General features: G+C 41.8%; 1 protein-coding gene across 1 annotated transcript; it reads left to right on the plus strand.

Annotated features, from left to right (window-relative positions):
- The first annotated feature begins 214 nt into the window (after positions 1 to 214).
- LOC141204963 (uncharacterized) lies at positions 215 to 20462 on the plus strand. Its single transcript, XM_073664000.1, has 7 exons — positions 215 to 285; positions 10337 to 10486; positions 10616 to 10795; positions 10878 to 11001; positions 11085 to 11182; positions 11380 to 11470; positions 16699 to 20462. Exons 2-7 carry the CDS (start codon positions 10394 to 10396, stop codon positions 18726 to 18728), a joined length of 2616 nt encoding a protein of 871 aa, XP_073520101.1. The 5' UTR covers positions 215 to 285; positions 10337 to 10393; the 3' UTR covers positions 18729 to 20462.
- The last annotated feature ends 202 nt before the right edge of the window (positions 20463 to 20664 follow it).

Below are 20664 nucleotides of genomic sequence, written 5' to 3' on the forward strand. Positions count from 1 at the left end.
TACACCTCGTACACACGCGGCTCTGCTCCGTACACCTCGTACACACACGGCTCTGCTCCGTACACCTCGTACACGCACGGCTCTGCTACATCCACACTGTAAACCCCTCCTGACCCCACACATAAACTTCAGCTCATCCAGCACCATGACAACCAGCACAGCAGAGTCCTGCATCCACTGAGGCCCCTGATCATGTGACCCCTGACTCCTCCCCTCCTGTGACCTCATCACAGCTCCTGTGCGCACAGAGCAGCCATATATGTGGTGGCGGCTCTGCAGGTGAAGGTATGTGGAGACCCCATTACTGGGCGCAGGGGGCATTAACCCCTTCAGCACGGAGACTCTTTTGGGGTCTTGTGTTGCCCCTTTATAAGAATCATAAGGTTTTTGTTCTGTTTCCTGTAATAGATACATACGACTCAACTATGGAGACAGGAAGGGAGGAAACGTATTGTTCTCATAGTACAGGGCCCCTTTACTGGCCCCACAGTGTAATGCCCCCATTATGCCCCTTATGCAGTATGTATGATGCCCCCCACACAGTGTAATGCCCCCATTATGCCCCTTATGCAGGATGTATGATGCCCCCACACAGTGTAATGCCCCCATTATGCCCCTTATGCAGGATGTATGATGCCCCCACACAGTGTAATGCCCCCATTATGTCCCTTATGCAGTATGTATGATGCCCCCATTATGCCCCTTATGCAGGATGTATGATGCCCCCACAGTGTAATGCCCCCATTATGCCCCTTATACAGGATGTATGATGCCCCCACACAGTGTAATGCCCCCATTATGCCCCTTATGCAGGATGTATGATGCCCCACACAGTGTAATGCCCCCATTATGCCCCTTATGCAGGATGTATGATGCCCCCACACCGTGTAATGCCCCCATTATGCCCCTTATGCAGGATGTATGATGCCCCCACACAGTGTTATGCCTCTTATGCAGGATGTATGATGCCCCCACACAGTGTAATGCCCCCATTATGCTTCTTATGCAGGATGTATGATGCCCCCACACAGTGTAATGCCCCCATTATGCCCCTTATACAGGATGTATGATGCCCCCACACAGTGTAATGCCCCCATTATGCCCCTTATGCTGGATGTATGATGCCCCCATTATGCCCCTTATGCTGGATGTATGATCCCCCCATACAGTGTAATGCCCCCATTATGCCCCTTATGCAGGATGTATGATGCCCCACACAGTGTAATGCCCCCATTATGCACCTTATGCAGGATGTATGATGCCCCCACACCGTGTAATGCCCCCATTATGCCCCTTATGCAGGATGTATGATGCCCCCACACAGTGTAATGCCCCCATTATGCCCCTTATGCAAAATGTATGATGCCCCCCACAGTGTAATGCCCCTTATGCAGTATGTATGATGCCCCCCACAGTGTAATGCCCCCATTATGCCCCTTATGCAGGATGTATGATGCCCCCACACAGTGTAATGCCCCCATTATGCCCCTTATGCAGGATGCGTGATGCCCCCACACAGTATAATGCCCCCATTATGCCCCTTATGCAGGATGTATGATGCCCCCACAGTGTAATGCCCCCATTATGCCCCTTATGCAGTATGTATGATGTCCCCACACAGTGTAATGCCCCCATTATGCCCCTTATGCAGTATGTATGATGCCCCCACACAGTGTAATGCCCCTTATGCAGTATGTATGATCCCCCACACAGTGTAATGCCCCCATGATGCCCCCACAGTGTAATGCCCCCATTATGCCCCTTATGCAGTATGTATGATGCCCCCCACAGTGTAATGCCCCCATTATGCCTCTTATGCAGTATGTATGATGCCCCCACACAGTGTAATGCCCCCATTATGCCCCTTATGGAGTATGTATGATGCCCCCCACAGTGTAATGCCCCCATTATGCCCCTTATGCAGTATGTATGATGCCCCCACACAGTGTAATGCCCTCATTATGCCCCTTATGCAGGATGTATGGTGCCCCCACACAATGTAATGCCCCCATTATGCCCCTTATGCTGGATATATGATGCCCCCCACACAGTGTAATGCCCCCATTATGCCCCTTATGCAGTATGTATGATGCCCCCACACAATGTAATGCCCCCGTTATGCCCCTTATGCAGTATGTATGATGCCCCCACACAGTATATGCCCCCATTATGCCCCTTATGCAGGATGTATGATGCCCCCACACAGTGTAATGCCCCCATTATGCCCCTTGTGCAGTATGTATGATGCCCCCACACAGTGTAATGCCCCCATTATGCCCCTTGTGCAGTATGTATGATGCCCCCACACAGTATAATGTTCTCACAGTACCACCTGAGGTCCTGCAGTTGGAATAATCTCTCTGGAATTGGTTTTCCTTTGCCTGCTCCCCTCCATATATACCCCCCAGCATGTATACATGCATGTAGGGGAGCAGGCCTTACTAGATATCGAGGCTTTGTACAGTAATACACTGTGTTCCAAATTATTATGCAAATAATATTTTCTCAGATTTTCCCAAATTACCTATATGAATTGCAGTCATTGTAATTTTCCAGTCAAATAACTATTAGAGTACAATTGAAAGGTTTTTGTACAAACTGCCTATGAGAACAGTATATTTTAAAAAAAATAAAACACTCAAACCATTTTCAACTCAAAACTTTATTCTAGGTGATGTTACATTTGCACATAGGACCCCTTGTTCGAAAGGAGCTTCTGAACTTTCTCGTCCATTGAATTTGTCAGGTTTTGGATGGTTTCTGCTTTAATTGTTTTGCATGAGGACAGAATACCCTCCCAGAGCTGTTGCTTAGATGTGAACTGCCTCCCGCCATCATAGACACTTCTTTTGATGATGCTCCAGAGGTTATCAATGGGGTTGAGGTCAGGGGAGCATGGGGGCCACACCATAAGTTTGTCCCCTTTTATGCCCATAGCAGCCAGAGATGCAGATGTGTTATGTGCAGCATGAGACGGGGCATTATCATGCATGAAAATTATCTTGCTGCAAAATGCACGGTTCTTCTTCTTGAACCATGGAAGAAAGTGCTGTTTGAGAAACTCAACATACATTATGGAGTTCATCTTTACCCCTTAAGGGATCCTAAAAGGGCCGACAATCTCTCTCCCCATGATTCCAGCCCAAAACATTACTCCACCTCCTCCTTGTTGGCGCCGTAGCCGTGTTTGCATGGGGTGTCCATCAACTAGCCATCCTCCACTCCATCCATCTGGACCATCGAGATCATTTCATGCATGATAATGCCCCGTCTCATGCTGCACATAACACATCTGCATCTCTGGCTGCTGTGGGCATAAAAGGGGACAAACTTATGGTGTGGCCCCCATGCTCCCCTGACCTCAACCCCATTGAGAACTTCTGGAGCATCATCAAAAGGAGTGTCTATGATGGCGGGAGGCAGTTCACATCTAAGCAACATCTCTGGGAGGGTATTCTGTCCTCATGCAAAACAATTGAAGCAGAAACCATCTAAAACCCGACAAATTCAATGGACAAGAGAGTTCAGAAGCTCCTTTCGATCAAGCGGTCCTATGTGCAAATGTAACATCACATACAATAAAGTTTTGAGTTGAAAACTGTTTGATTTCAGTTTGTAATAACCTGCTAATGCTTATAATTTCAAAAAAGACCATTTTTTTGTTCTTTATTAAAATGAAAAGGTTGAAAACTCTGCTGTACATAATAATTTAGAACATGCATTTTAAGTGCAGTTTGAGTGTTTTATTTTTTTTAAAATATACTGTTATCATAGGCAGTTTGTACAAAAACCTTTCAATTGTACTCTAATAGTTATTTGACTGGAAAATTACAATGACTGCAATTCATATAGGTAATTTGGGAAAATCTGAGAAAATATTATTTGCATAATAATTTGGAACACAGTGTACACGTCACAGGGCATTTCTTCCCGTCCACCGGCCCGCAAGCATCGGAATCTTCACTGAATAAAAAGCCTTTTCATAGCAAACAGACCTGTAATATGAGGCATACAGGTAAGTATAGATTCAAATTTCTATCATCTGTATCCCCATATTAGAGGTCAGATAAGTCCCAGCGAGTGACAGATTCCCTTTAACCCCTTTACCGCATGTGACGTATTAGTACGCACATGCGGTAATCCCCCGGTTCAGTGAGGGCTCCGGCGCTGAGCCCGTACTGAACCGAGCACATGTCAGCTGATTCTTACAGCTGACATGTGCCCACAACAGCCGCAGGTGGAATCGCGATCCACCCGCGGCTGTTAACCAGTTAAATGCCGCTGTCAATCTCCGACAGCGGCATTTAACTCGCGCTTCCGGGTAGCGCGTCACTTACCCCGCCCATCGGCGATCCCGTCACGTGATCGCGGGTCTACGATGGGTGGCCATGACAACCCTGGGTCTGCAGCAGACACCAGTGGTTGTCATGATCCTGTCGCTATGAGCGCCACCTAGTGGTCGGCGCTCATAGCACAGGACCATTTCTGCTACATGCAAGGGATCTGCTCGTCCCCTACATGTAGCAGAGCCGATCAAAAGAGTGCTGCTTCTAGTCTCCTATGGAGACTACAGAAGAAAGCAAAAAGTGAAACAAAAAAGTTTTAAAAAATATGAAAAAAAAAAAATATATAAAAGTTTAAATCACCCCCCTTTCGCCCCATTCAAAATAAAATAATAAAAAAAAAAAACCCATATACACATATTTGGTGTCACCGCGCTCAGAATCGCCCGATCTATCAATATTAACCACTTCGCGCCAGAGCCTGTTTTTGCCTTCGTGACCGGGCCAATTTTTTCAATTCTGACCACTGCCAGTTTATGAAGTAATTACTCTGGAACGCTTCAACGTATTCCCCTGATTCTGAGATTGTTTTTTCGTGACATATTGTACTTCATGATAGTGGTAAAATTTCTTCGATATCACTTGTGTTTATTTGTGAAAAAATCAGAAATTTGGCGAAAATTTTGCAATTTTCAAACTTTGAATTTTCATGCCCTTAAATCAGAGAGATATGTCACACAAAATAGTTTATAAATAACATTTCTCACATGTCTACTTTACATCAGCACAATTTTGGAACCAAAATTTTTTTTTGTTAGGAAGCTATAAGGGTTAAAAGTTGACGAGCGATTTCTCATTTTTCCAACAAAATTTACAAAAACATTTTTTTAGGGACCACATCATATTTGAAGTCACTTTGAGGGGTCTTTATGACAGAAAATACCCAAAAGTGACACCATTCTAAAAACTGCACCCCTCAAGGTGCTCAAAACCACATTCAAGAACTTTATTAACCCTTCAGGTGCTTCACAGGAATTTTTGGAATGTGGAAGAAAAAATGAACATTTAACTTTTTTCACAAATATGTTACTTTAGACCCAATTTTTTTTATTTTCACAGGGGTAACATGAAAAAATGGACCCCAAATTTTTTTGTGCAATTTCTCTTGAGCGTGCTGATACCCCATGTGTGAGGGAAAACCACTGTTTGGGCGCACGGCAGGGTTCGGAAGGGAAGGAGCGCCATTAGACTTTTTGAATGTAAAATTTGTCTGAATAATTAGCAGACGCTATGTTGCGTTTGGAGAGCTCATGATGTGCCTAAACAGTGGAAACCCCCCACAAGTGACACCATTTTGGAAACTAGACCCCTTAGGGAACTTATCTAGATGTGTGGTGAGCACCTTGAACCCCAAGGTGCTTCACAGAAGTTTATAATATTGAGCTGTAAAAATAAAATTTTCACATTTTTCCCACAAAACCGTTTTTCATCCCTTAATTTTGCATTATCATAAGGGTAATAGGATAAATTGCACCATGAAATTTGTTATGCAATTTCTCCTGAACACGCTGATACCCCATATGTGGAGGCAAATTACTGTTTGGGCACATGGCAGGGTTTGAAAGGGAAGGAGCGCCATTTGACTTTTTGAATGTAAAATTTGTTTGAATAATTAGCGGACTCCATGTCACATTTGGGGAGCCCCTAATGTGCCTAAACAGTGGTAACCCCCCACAAGTGCCACCATTTTGGAAACTATACCCCTTAGGGAACTTATCTAGATGTGTGGTGAGCACCTTGCACCCCCAGCTGCTTCACAAAAGTTTATAATATTGAGCCGTAAAAATAACATTTTCACATTTTTCCCATAAAAAATGTTTTTCATTCCCTAATTTTGCATTATCATAAGGGTAACAGGATAAATTGCACCATGAAATTTGTTGTACAATTTCTCCTGAGTACGCCGATACCCCATATGTGGGGGAAAACCACTGCTTTGGTGTACGGCAGGGTTCGGAAGAGAAAGGAGCGCTATGTTGGCTGGGATAGGCAGCAGACACCATGTCACATTTGAAGAGTCGCTGACATGCCAAAACAGCAGAAACCCCCACAAGTGACCCCATTTTGTAAACTACACCTCTCAAGGAATTCATCTAGGGAAGTAGTGAGCATTTTTTAATTTTTAAATTTATACCATTGGGCTGTGAAAAAAGCATAATTATATTTTTACCACAAAAAAATGTTTTACCCTCAGATTTTACATTTTCACACAGGGCAATGGGTAAAAATGGTGCCGAAATGTGTCACACAATTTCTTCTAAAAGTGTCATACCCCATATGTGGCTGTATCGTACCACTTAGCCATACGGCGAGATCTGAGGGGGAAGGAGTGCTATTTGACAATTGGAGAACAAATTATTGTAGAATAGGCATTTGGATTTGGGAGCACAAAATTTTCTGAATTTCTTTTGGGGGGCAAGGACCATTTTGCTTTTCCAGAGCCTTTCTGCTACCAGTAACTTGGAAGTCCCTTATATTTTTAACAGATGATGGACCTGAGTGGGGGCTAGCTTTTTTTGAGGACTGAGTTGAAGCTTTTATTGGGAACATTTTACGTAACATTTATCCGGCGCTCTAGGCTGAGCACTTACATCGGGGTTTCCATCTAAATTTCCAAGTGATGTAATTCAGATGAAACCCCTGCAGGATCCATTCACTATAATGAGGCAGCAGAGTTACTCTGGACTCCGTCTGGCCTCTGTTTAGTGGTGTCCTTTTTTTCAGAAGTGCACAAAACTGTGGCCAACCGCACTTTTTCTTTGCACGCCTAAAACAAATGACACCGTGGGATCCCAGGCTAGACGGCATTCACAGTGGCCTATATCTGCCTCATTACAGGGAATCTTCCATCATGGGTTCTGGCTGAATGACGTATTTCAGAGATTTACACGGAAACTCTGGTGTAAGTGCTCAGCGCAGAGCACAGGATAAATGTGAGCAGAGCCTTACTGGGATCTTTGGGAAACATAATAAACAAATCAGTAGCAGGTGAATAATATTTGTTTTATTTATTTTTTATGCCGTTCCTAGTGTGATATAACGGATTAGATTACTTTATTCTTCGGGTCGGTGCGATTACAGAGATACCAGATTTATATCGGGTTTTTATGACTGACAGCTGTCACACACTAAAATACGCTTTTTTTGCAAAATCTAGTTTTTGCATCACCATATTTTGAGAGCTATAATTTTTCCATATTTCGGCCGATAGAGTCATGTGACGGCTTGTTTTTTGCGGGACGATTTGACATTTTTATTGGAACCATTTTTGGGTACGTGACATTTTTTGATCGCTTTCTATTCCATTTTTTGGGAGGTAAAGTTAACAAAAACAAACACTTCAGGAATTGTTTTTTGAGTTTTTTTTTATGCCGTTCTGCGTGTGGTAAAAGTGATCAGGCAGCGTTATTCTTCGGGTCAGTACGTTTACAGCGATACTACACTTACTGTATTTTTTTTATGTTTTGGCGCTTTTACACAATAAAACAATTTTATAGAAACAAAAATATTTTTTTTGCATTGCTTTATTCTGAGCGCTATAACTTTTTTATTTTTCGGCTGATGGAGCTGTATGGCGGCTTTTTTTTTGCGGAACAAGATGACATTTTCAGTGGTACCATTTTTATTTCTATTCTGCTTTTTGATCGCATTTTTTCCACTTTTTGTTTGGCGATATGATGAAAAAGCATATTTTTTTGCTCCGTTTTTTATTTATTTTTATTACGGTGTGCACAGAAGGAGTTAATTAGTGTGACAGTTTTATAGCTCGGGTTGTTTCGGACGCGGCGATACCAAATATGTGTACTTTTTTTGGTTTTGTAATAATATATGGATTTATTGGTTTAATATTTTATTTATTTATTTTTATTTATTTTGTGATTTTTTTTTTTAATAGTTTCAAAACTTTTTTTTACTTTTTTTTACATTTTTACGTAGTCCCTGTATGGGACATTAATTTTTATTTTTCTGATCACTGATCTCATGTAATGTAATAGACATGTATTACATTACATGAGATCTTCACTGACTGTTTCAGTCAGTCTCCTGTCTGGCTCAGCTGTAGGCTGAGCCACACAGGACACCATATATGGCAGAGCTGGAGGCGGTCATGTGACCTCCAGCTGCCATAGCAACCCCAGGTCCTCAAACGAAACGGAGGTCTTCGGAGGTAAGTAAAACGACCCCCTCTCCTCCTGCTGTCTTCTATATGCCGCGATCACTATAGATCGCGGCATATAGAAGACAGCAAAGGGTTAACATCACTGGGACCTGATCTAATCAGGTCCCGATGATGTTCCCTGTCAGAGCTAAAGCTCTGCACCGGAATCGCAGTGCTTGCAGGACCCTGGGGGTCCTGAGCACTGCGAGACCACCCACCGTTTTTAAACGTCGGCGCTGCACAGAGCCCAGGCAGCGCGGACGTTTATCTACAGTGGGCAGTCGGGAACCGGTTAAAAAAGAATTAATCTGATCGGTAAACGGCGTAACGAGAAAAAAATTCTAAACGCCAGAATTACGTTTTTTGGTCGCCGCAAAATTGCAATAAAATGCAATAACGGGCAATCAGAACATTGTATCTACCCAAAAATAGCATCAATAAAAACTTCAGCTCGGTGCGCAAAAAATAAGCCCTCACCCGGCCCCAGATCCCAAAAAATGGAGACGCCACAGGTCTCGGAAAATGGCACCATTTTTTTTTATTTTATTTTTTTTTTTTACACCACTTAAATAAAAAAGAACCTGTACATGTTTGGTGTCTATGAACTCGTAATAACCTGGAGAATAATAATAGCAGGTCAGTTTTAGCATTCAGTGAACGTGGTAAAAAAAAATAAAAAAAAAAACATCTGTGGTATTGCACTTTTTTTTGCAATTTCACGGCGCTTGGAATTTTTTTCCCGTTTTACCATACACGATATGGTAAAACTAGTAATGGCGTTGAAAAGTAAAACTCGTCCCGCAAAAAATAAAACCTCACATGGCCATATTGACCAAAAAATAAAAACGTTATGGCTCTGGGAACAAGGGGAGCAAAAAACGAAATCTCAAAAACGGAAAATGCTCCGGGGCTTAAGGGGGTAATCAGCCGTGGGGTAGTCGGTGGAGTGGATTCTCTTTAATAAATACTCACTTAGCCCCATTCTTGGTGCAGGTACTAATTAATCCAGGACCTACGAGATTTTTACCAAATGATAGGAGTGTATCATCCATAGCGTCGGCCCACACGGCCACTATGGTGCCTGTGAAAAAATACAGATTTTGAGCTTGGTTTAAATTGGTATCCATGCAGCACATAGACACATGTTTACTATGGCCATAAATCAGAAAAAAACTATAAAGAAAAATGATCATGAACCCTGCTGTAAATAAATAAATAAAAAGCAAAAGTGCATTTAAATAAAATAGGGTTCTTATCAACACTGTATTTGATCAAAAATAGCATGAAAACTATCCCACCATGGCAAGGTGCACCCATTCGAGGTAGTCCTACTCATAATATTAAAAACCTTACCATGTGTGAATCAGACATGAGATCTAACGTGATAGAAGATTACAGACCGGGGAAGACGGGAAACATTCATATAGACGACCGGTGGAGATGTAGTCAGTGAAGCACTCTAGCCAAATATGTTTCTAGAGCCGTAGTAGAAGATTAAGATGTCGTCCTATTCATGAAGTAGTTATTTCTCATGTCACGTGTAATGAATATCTCCTGCAGTATTGCTAATGCTGATTCCAGTGTCGGTAAATGAGACGAGAATTAGCGTTATGGAAGATAAGTCTTTGAGAAACGAGTTCAGCTACAGACTCCAAGGAAGAAACTGCTTGTTGTCTGTGGCCAAAAATATATAGGTTTTATTACTAGATGTAAAGCAAAAAACTAAATACTGTAAAATGATATATCTCATATGTTTCCCCTTATTATCTCCAGTAATTGTATTATTACACAGGATTTTTATGATGTTACATCGGCTCATCATCTTCTCATTTAGGTCTCTACAATATCAGATCCTCTCAGTAAAGATCTTCTATATAAGATAATTTTCCTTATGGACCCATCAAAGATGGATATGGACAGAGACAAGATGGCGGAGAGGATATTACACCTCACCCTAGAGATCCTCTTCCGACTTACTGGAGAGGTGAGAGAATCTGATGACGTCACATTACATCATTCTTATCTATGGGAATGACAGATGGACAGAACTGGAGAGGTGAGAACTATGGAAATGTCTGGAGTGATATTTATTAATGTGTCTCTCCATAACCAGGATTACACAGTAGTGAAGAAGACCTCTAGTGATCGCTGTCAGGACCCTGTGTCTGAGGAATGGGGAAGACCCCTGAGCCCAATCACAGGGCCTCCACCTCACCCCCTGATACATGAGGACATCAATGACCAGAAGATCCTAGAACTCACCTACAAGATGATTGAGCTGCTGACTGGAGAGGTGACACTGCTGGGAATGCTGGGACATTATACAGTAACGCTATGGAGGGATCGGGGGATGACTGTATCATTGTATGTGTCAGGTTCCAATAAGATGTCAGGATGTCTCCGTCTATTTCTCCATGGAGGAGTGGGAGTATTTAGAAGGACATAAAGATTTGTACAAAGACATCATGATGGAGGTTCCCCAGCCCCTCACATCACCAGGTAATAGACAGGACTAAATACACACGGCCTATAGTTATCTGTATGTAAAGAATGAATTCAGTCCCTGTTTGTGTTTCCTCCAGATATATCCAGTAGGAGGACAACACCAGAGAGATGTCCCTGTCCTCTTCTTCCACAGGACTGTAAACAAGAAGATCCCAATGTTCCTCAGGACCATCAGGTAGATGGAGAGAAGGTGTCATGAGATCTCCCCTATGATGTGTAGACGGCTGTGAAGGTCTTGTGCTCAGTCTTGTTTTATCCACCAGTATTATATGTTTTATACTTGTGTAATGAGAACGGTGGAGATGGCAGGATTAGAGCTGATCATAGATGTGACTTCTCATCTGTTTGTGACTTTTACAAAATTTGTTTCAGGGAGAAGATCTGACCCATATTAATACTACAGAGACATATGTGAGGGGTGATAAGCGGTGTAAAGAGGAGATTCCTACATATGACTACCCAGGTGAGTACTGACCACTAAATGCAGAGAAGTTACAGATTCTTCTCAGTCCCCGGCTGTGTCTGCTATATTGGTTGTGTAGTCCGGCCGTATCACAATCGTGTGATCACCATTTCCCTTTAGATCACAACATTTTCCTCCATCCAAAAATGTTCACATTACTTTGTGCAATTGTAAAAGACCTTTTCCATAGAACTTACAACCTGGAGGATCCACCTGCCCCCTGGGATTAGGATACGCTTACCGTTACCTGCCCAGATCTGTAAACTACAAAGCCAAATGACAGTGTACGTAGAATGTGCTGGCAAGTTAGAAAATCACTTGAAGAAAAATATTATGATGGGCCTGTAAGAGAAAGCGGAGGGTAATGATGGTGTTGGCTTCCTAGATCCCTGTTATCTTATTGGATGAATCTACCTTCTCTCCCTTCTGTGCTGCTGAATGTGCTCATATGGTCCCTACAAGACCAGGTCCAGTCTTTCTGGCCAAACATCACTTTTATGATCGACAACATTAAATGTGCAGTGAGGCCAAGTGTGAATTTCTGTACAATAACAACAGAGATTCCCTTTATCGTGACTTTTCAATTTCTTTTCAAACCAACTAACTTCAAATAGGATTGTGATAAACTATACAGAAAACATTACACCTGAGCCATGATATATCTCTAAGCTGTGCGTGGCTGATGGCTGTAATATACATTTATTCACGCCTGCAGGAGATGTGTTGGCTCGAGCCCTGGTTTCATGGATTCACTCCACGTCATAAATTACATTATTTTTCAATCCTAAGGAATTCAGATTACTACACAATCTCTCCTTAAATGGGGGCACTAATACTTTCTCTACTCTTCTGCTCAGGAGTCATAGTAGCTCCAAAGGTCTACCATAAATGAGTGCAATTCCGGTTTAGATCTGAAGTTCTCTCCCCTGATACATACGTTGTTGTTAGGGATGTAACATATCTTTTATTCTGTATTTTTTTCAAGATTCATTCTGTATGATACATTTATTGTGGTGGGATCGGCCTGACTCACTTATGTGACTCTGTAACTCCCTGGTAGTCTTTAAAAGAAGGTCTCCATTACGTCTTCCCAATGCCTGAGGGCTAAATTTAAGACACCTCAGCTCTGCACTATTTATAAAAAGTTCTCCTTCAATGTCTAATATTTCTTCTTGAAACTCATCTGACAGAAAATATTGGCCCTTATCATAGTTTAGATTACGAAGAGCCACCGAGCCCCATACTCTAATTACCCCAGAGAGGTTTCACCACTAGTTACTCACTACTTACTGATGGAGACTGTTGAGTTTGATCATTTCAGTAGATGTGTTATTGTCTATAGTCAGTTTTTGACTACAGTAGTTAGTGCCCAAAATACTCTAATTTTAACCTCTTCCCACAGACAGTTTTATGTACCCAATCAGGCCCCATTTTTTTAAATCTGACGTGTGTCACTTTATGTGGTGATAATTTTGGAATTCTTCACAAAGGATAATAGGAAACAAATGGACCTTACAAATTATTTTTCAACTACTCTTGAATGTGACAATCCCCTATATACGGTTGTACACTATTGTCTGGGCACATGGCAGGTTAAGAAGGAAAGGAGCGACATTTAGCTATCTGAATGCAGATCTTGCTGGAATAGTTTGCAGACACAATGTATTGGGGGCACTCTTCATGGTCACCTGACAGCTCAAAAGATGGCCACCACGAACAGGCTTGGCGCTATATACTCCAGATCCCAGGGATTGCCTTTCTCATCACCCTTTAATGTCAAGACGAATAGTCAGGTAGCCGGGTCATAAGCAGGAGGGCAGAGAAAATACAAAATCAGAAGACACAAGAGTAGTCAGTACACGGGCCGAGGTCACCACAAAAAACAAATACAGAAGCCGGGAGCTGAGCACAGAGGACTGAACCAGAGGAGAACAAGGCTGTATCTGGCAGCTTCCGGCAATATGCTTCCAGCTTTAGTAGGGTGCGGTGTTCTCCAAATGGCTGAAGCAGGGAGCAGATTACTCCAGCTGGACAGCACACACACCCATACTGCCAGACTGAATGGTACTACAGGTGCCAGGCACCCTAATCTTAGTGGCTGGACAGAGCCTGCGCCACCCAGAGCTTCTGGTTCTGACTTCTCCTCCATCACCAGCGCCCCCTGCAGAATGAATAAGGCTCCTGGTGAGAGAAGCAGACGTCGCAGGAGCAGATCCCAGAAGAGATGGGACCCACCATTTACAGAAGCCCTAATATAACAAAATGATAGAAAACCAGGGCAGTAGAAATCCCCATAAAGTGACTCCATTTTGGAAATTATAACCCCCAGTGAAATAATCTATAGGAGTAGTGACTATTTTGACTCCACAGTCACTTTCCAGAAATTAGCACGCAGTGGATGTTGGAGAGTGAAAAGTGCAAATATGCCATTTTTTTACCCAACACATTGTGCCCAGATTGTGCTCCAGGAGACACACCCCGTAAATTAAGTGGGTTCTTATCACTATAGTAATGCCAAATACATGGATGCTAAATGTGGTTTGGGCACACTGCAAGGCTCAGAAGTGAGGGGGAGATCTGACTTTGGGAGAGCGGATATTGCTGGATTGGTTTATGGAAGCCATGTTCCTTTTCAAAAGCCTTTGAGCCACTAATGATGTGGAAACCTCTGGTTTTCCATTGACAGATGATGGACCTGAGTGGGGACTTTTTTTTGCGAGATGAGTAGAAGTTATTATTGATATTATTTTTGCCTACATAACATTGTTTGGTGGCTTTTTATTCCATATTTGGGAGGCAGAATTAACAAACAGTTGAACTGTTATTGTCTTGGTGAATAATAACGGCTAACATAGGGCAAAATTTAAAAAAATCACAGAAAGATACAGCCTTACTAACACCAATAATCGTACCAATTCATGGAGAGGATGGTTGCCTAGTATTAAAGATGTACACAGATGAAGCTTGCATAGGACGCCAGTCACACAGGTAGGTTTGATGCACAGTGTCTGGCTTAGGATACTGATGATGTCCATACTGGGCAGGAAGGCTGCCCAGCACTATGTAAGTGCACCCCACGTGGACAGACACCCCATACATAACTACATAAATAGTAAAAAACTAAAAAATGATAGTGTTGGCCCCCTTAAAAATAGTCTGGGTGAAATTGTGGATGAGGATGAGGAAAAAGCCAATATGCTTAATGATTTTTTTTCAACCGTATTTACACAAGAAAATCGCATGACAGAAAACATGATTAGTGATAACAAAAATTCTCCAGTAAATGTCACTTGCTTAACCCAGCAGGAAGTACGGCGGTGTCTAAAAATCACTAAAGTTGACAAATCCCCGGGCCCGAATGGGATACACCCGCGAGTACTGCAGGAATTAAGTAACGTCATAGATAGACCATTATTTTTAATCTTTAAAGATTCCATAATAACAGGGTCTGTACCACAGGACTGGCGTATAGCAAATGTGGTGCCAATATTCAAAAAGGGGCCAAAAACCGAACTTGGAAATTATAGGCCACTAAGCTTAACCTCTACTGTGGGTAAAATCCTGGAGGGTTTCCTAAGAGATGCTGTAATAGAGTATCTGAAGAAGTATAACCTCATGACCCAATATCAACATGGGATTACGAGGGACCTTTCCTGTCAAACTAATCTAAGTTTTTATGAGGAGGTAAGTTCCTGACTGGACCAAGGAAATGCAGTTGATGTTGTGTATATGGACTTTTCGAAAGCTTTTGATACGGTTCCACACAAAAGGTTGATACATAAAATGAGAACAATGGGGATAGGGGAAAATATATGTATGTGGGTTAAGACTGGCTCAGTGATAGGAAACAAAGGGTGGTTATTAATGGAACACACTCAGACTGGGTCTCCGTTAACAGTGGGGTACCACAGGGGTCAGTATTGCGCCCCCTTCTTTTTAACATATTTATTAATGACCTTGTAGGGGGCATGCAGAGTAATATTTCAATATTTGCAGATGACACTAAACTCTGCAGGGTAATCAATACAGAGGAGGACAATTTTATATTACAGGAGGATATATGTAAACTAGAAGCTTGGGCTGATAAATGGCAAATGAGCTTTAATGGGGATAAATGTAAGGTAATGCACTTGGGCAGAATAAATAAAATGTATAATTATATGCTTAATTGTAAAACACTGGGCAAAACTGTAAGTGAAAAAGACCTGGGTGTATTGGTGGACGACAAGCTCACGTTTAGTGGCCAGTGTCAGGCAGCTGCTGCAAAGGCAAATAAAATAATGGGATGCATTAAAAGAGGCATAGATGCTCATGAGGAGAACATAATTTTACCTCTATACAAGTCACTTGTGCGACCACACTTAGAATACTGTGTACAGTTCTGGTCTCCGGTGTATAAGAAAGACATAGCTGAACTAGAGTGGGTGCAAAGAAGAGCGACCAAGGTTATTAGAGGACTGGGGGTCTGCAATACCAAGACAGGTTATTACATTTGGGGTTTACTTATTGTAGAAAAACTAAGGCTGAGGGGTGATCTTATTACTATGTACAAGTATATGAGGGGACAGTACAAAGACCTTTCTACTAATCTTTTTACTCTGAGGCCTGAGACGGGGACAAGGGGGCATCTTCTACGTCTGGAGGAAAGAAGGTTTAATCATAATCACAGACGCGGATTCTTTTCTGTAAGAGCAGTGAGACTATGGAACTCTCTGCCGCATGATGTTGTAATGAGTGATTCACTATTAAAATTTAAGAAGGGCATGGATGCCTTTCTTGATAAGTATAATATTACAGGTTATATATACTAGATTCCTTGATAGGGCGTTGATCCAAGGAACTAGTCTGATTGTCGTATGGAGTCGGGAAGGAATTTTTTTCCCCAATGTGGAGCTTAGTGTTTGCCACATGTTTTTTTTTTGCCTTCCTCTGGATCAACATGTTAGGCTATGGGTTGAACTAGATGGACTTAGTCTTCCTTCAACCTTAAAAACTATGTTACTATGTTACATGTTACCCCAGTACACCCAACCAACACTAAAATGCTAATGCATTTGTTATCTGATTTGGTGTTGGTAAGGCTGATTTTTCTGTGATATGTTTTCTTGGTAGATAATGATACCTTTACATAAAGTGCATTTTTACGTAGAGTTTAAGTAAAAATATTCAACAATATAAATTTTAAGGATATGTTATTCATAAATAATAATTGGTTTTATTCTTGGCAGATGACTGTACCAGGAGATCAGAGGGACAGCTGACATCTTCAATTTTTAAATCAGATGATCTTGAGATCCCACAGGATACAATTGAAGTGAATGCCATTACTCCAGATATACCATCATCCATTCACAGCAAAGATCTGTCACCTGATCCTTTGAAACAGGTCCTGTCTTCTGATTCATTACCGACTACTAAGGAAAATCAAAGTCACAAAACAAGCATTAAAAATCAAACTGCTTCTAAAGCAAAGAAGCCATTTTCACATTCAGAATATAGAAATAGTTTTTCCCTCGATAAGTCTTTTCTTAAACATCAAAGCATTCACACATCAGAGAATAGATTTTTTTGTTTCAAGTGTGGGAAATTTTTTAACCAGAAATCAGATCTTCTTAATCACCAGAGAAGTCACACAGAGGAGAAGCCATTTTCTTGTTCAGAAAGTGGAAAATGTTTTACAGAGAAATCAAGTTTAATCAGACATCAGAGAACTCACACAGGGGTGAAGCCTTTTTCCTGTTCAGAATGTGGAAAATGTTTTAGCGGGAAATCAGGTTTGGTTATACACCAGAGAACTCACACAGGGGAGAAGCCTTTTTGCTGTTCAGAATGTGGGAAATGTTTTATCCAGAAATCAGATTTGGTTAAGCACCAGAGAACTCACACAGGGGAGAAACCTTTTTCCTGTTCAGAATGTGGGAAATGTTTTAACCAGAAATCAGAATTGGTTAATCACCAGAGAACTCACACAGGGGAGAAGCCTTTTTCCTGTTCAGAATGTGGGAAATGTTTTAACCAGAAATCAGAATTGGTTAATCACCAGAGAACTCACACAGGGGAGAAGCCTTTTTCCTGCTCAGAATGTGGGAAATGTTTTATCCAGAAATCAGATTTGGTTAAGCACCAGAGAACTCACACAGGCGAGAAGCCCTTTTGCTGTTCAGAATGTGGGAAATGTTTTAAAGATAAATCAGTTTTGGTTAAGCACAACAGAACTCACACAGGGGAGAAGCCTTTTTCCTGTTCAGAATGTCGCAAATGTTTTAGCCGGAAATCAGGTTTGGTTAAGCACCAGAGAATTCACACAGGGGAGAAGCGTTTTTGCTGTTCAGAATGTGGGAAATGTTTTAAAAATAAATCAATTTTGGTTAAGCACCAGAGAACTCACACAGGGGAGAAGCCTTTTTCCTGTTCAGAATGTGGAAAATGTTTTAGCGGGAAATCAGGTTTGGTTATACACCAGAGAACTCACACAGGGGAGAAGCCTTTTTGCTGTTCAGAATGTGGGAAATGTTTTATCCAGAAATCAGATTTGGTTAAGCACCAGAGAACTCACACAGGGGAGAAACCTTTTTCCTGTTCAGAATGTGGGAAATGTTTTAACCAGAAATCAGAATTGGTTAATCACCAGAGAACTCACACAGGGGAGAAGCCTTTTTCCTGTTCAGAATGTGGGAAATGTTTTAACCAGAAATCAGAATTGGTTAATCACCAGAGAACTCACACAGGGGAGAAGCCTTTTTCCTGCTCAGAATGTGGGAAATGTTTTATCCAGAAATCAGATTTGGTTAAGCACCAGAGAACTCACACAGGCGAGAAGCCCTTTTCCTGTTCAGAATGTGGGAAATGTTTTAAAGATAAATCAGTTTTGGTTAAGCACAACAGAACTCACACAGGGGAGAAGCCTTTTTCCTGTTCAGAATGTCGCAAATGTTTTAGCCGGAAATCAGGTTTGGTTAAGCACCAGAGAATTCACACAGGGGAGAAGCGTTTTTGCTGTTCAGAATGTGGGAAATGTTTTAGCCGGAAATCAGATTTGGTTACACACCAGAGAAATCACACAGGGGAGAAACCTTTTTCCTGTTCAGAATGTGGGAAATGTTTTATCCAGAAATCAGATTTGGTTAAGCACAAGAGAATTCACACAGGGGCGAAGCCTTTTTCCTGTTCAGAATGTGGGAAATGTTTTGTGCAGAAATCCTCACTTCTTAGTCACCAGAGAACTCACACAGACGAGAAGCCATTTTCATGTTCTTAATGCGGAAAATGTTTTACACGGAAATCAACTCTTAATAAACTTCAGAGAAGTCACACAGGGGAGAAGCCTTTTTCATTTTTAACCGAAAATTGTATCTTCATAAAGGGGTTGTCCACTACTAGGACAACTCCTTCTCATTCCTCATGTTTGGCCTTGTTAAAATAAAAACACTCATACGCACTTCCTGTTCTGGCGCCGTTCCATTGTCGCGTTTCCGTAAGGATGTTACATCACACAAGATTGTTACATCACACAATCCTGCTCCCAATCAATGCCACCTTCAAACATATTGTACATCAACAGGAAGGACATGGCCTGGACATAGCACCAAGAGAACGCACACACTGAAAGCACTCTCTTCAGACCGTGTTCCTGGGGGAATTATAAGCAATTTACAGCCTCCAATATGACGCCTGATATGGGAAAGAAAGAAGAGATCAGAGGTTAATCTGAGGTCCTCCACCTCTGTCAGCATGTCTGGTATGCAGCGTTTCTTATGGAAGGTCTTATCTTCCTGCTCTGGAGCCATTACTGCCTCACCTCAGCGTGGAAAAAGAAGCAGTCATAACCCTCATGATGCCAGACAGCTCAGGCCTGTAAGTCCTGCACCAATTTCTCTCAATGTAGGCCTCACAAGAAAACAGCTCCACCAATCTCCCTGTACTCTCACCAAAGCCCACACACTGAGCAGTGCTTGCTTCACAGGGTCATTTACCCCCCAGCCACAGGTTATTCTGATATGGGGAACAACATAACTTATTTGTATATCAGATTGCATCTATCCCTACTAAAGAAGATATGGAGCAATATATTCAGAGGCTGGAGACCACATACAATACTGAAATACGTCCCCTCACTTCTATCCTGTCACAGCTTACTGACAAGGTACAGAGATTAGAGGATAATGTCATCCAAGTTAGAGGCCATCATAATGCTCAGAAACTAACACTGGATCTTCACAGCCAGTAAATAAACCACCTGTTTAATATGGTTGATGATCAAGAAAATCACAATAATATCTGGATAAGGGGTATACCTGAAAGCATCAATGCACAAGCGATTATGCCAACACTGCGATCATTATTCATAATGTCCTTGGTGATTCTATTGATAAGGAGGTCGAAATTTAAAAAGCGCACCGTACAATAGGCAACCATGGCCCAGATCCTGAGTGTCCAAGGGACATTATCTGTCGCATACATTTTTTCAATGTAAAAGAGACCATTGTGAGGAAAGCAGAGGAGTTGGGTCCTGGTGATTTCAATGGAAAACGCATATAATTGCTCACATGTCTATCCTGAATGACACTTGCTAAAAGAAGGGTATTGAAAACACTACTTGATGCCATCTGGGAAAATGGCCTGATGTACTCCTGGGGGTACCCATTACAGCTGTATATTTTCAAAGATCCAAGCAACATGAGACCTATTTGTGATGCCCTGGACATTCCATATATCTGACTTGCTATATGCTCCACCATTGCCACAGAGAGTACCAGCACGTCACAGAAGGTGTTCAATGGATCAGGAACTTGATGGTGATGCAGCCAGATGGGAAAGGAACCTGCCAGTCATATGAGCTCCTGAAATGAATCTCGTCTTCCCTGATGAGAGACAGTTTGCAGATGCTTACTTATTTCTTTAAGCATATAATAAGATATATCTAAATAGAGCATTAGGTGCCACTCTTCCACTATATAGAATGTCTAAGTTCATATAAGATCTTAGACCAGGATATAAGTCAAGTGCACATGATACTACTGTAATATCAGGCTGTATTACTTTACTTGATTTATATTCCATGGTTCTATACTTCTTAGACACTGAGAGGTAGACGTTAGTATCTACCTTCTATACTTCCTCTTTTCTCTTAACCTTTATCTCTTCCACTCCCCCTTTTTTTCATATAACATGGCACAACTCAAAACTTGTTTATT

Source organism: Phyllobates terribilis, unplaced genomic scaffold, assembly GCF_046119375.1.
Source record: "Phyllobates terribilis strain yellow unplaced genomic scaffold, ASM4611937v1 Scaffold_136__1_contigs__length_4911898, whole genome shotgun sequence".
NCBI lineage: Eukaryota > Metazoa > Chordata > Amphibia > Anura > Dendrobatidae > Phyllobates > Phyllobates terribilis.

Coding starts and splice junctions, on each gene's coding strand:
- LOC141204963 (XM_073664000.1), top strand. CDS start 10,394: ATGGACCCATCAAAGATGGATATGGACAGAGACAAGATGGCGGAGAGG. Junction 10,796..10,877: donor TTGAGCTGCTGACTGGAGAG/GTGACACTGCTG, acceptor TGTATGTGTCAG/GTTCCAATAAGATGTCAGGA. Junction 11,471..16,698: donor TCCTACATATGACTACCCAG/GTGAGTACTGAC, acceptor TATTCTTGGCAG/ATGACTGTACCAGGAGATCA.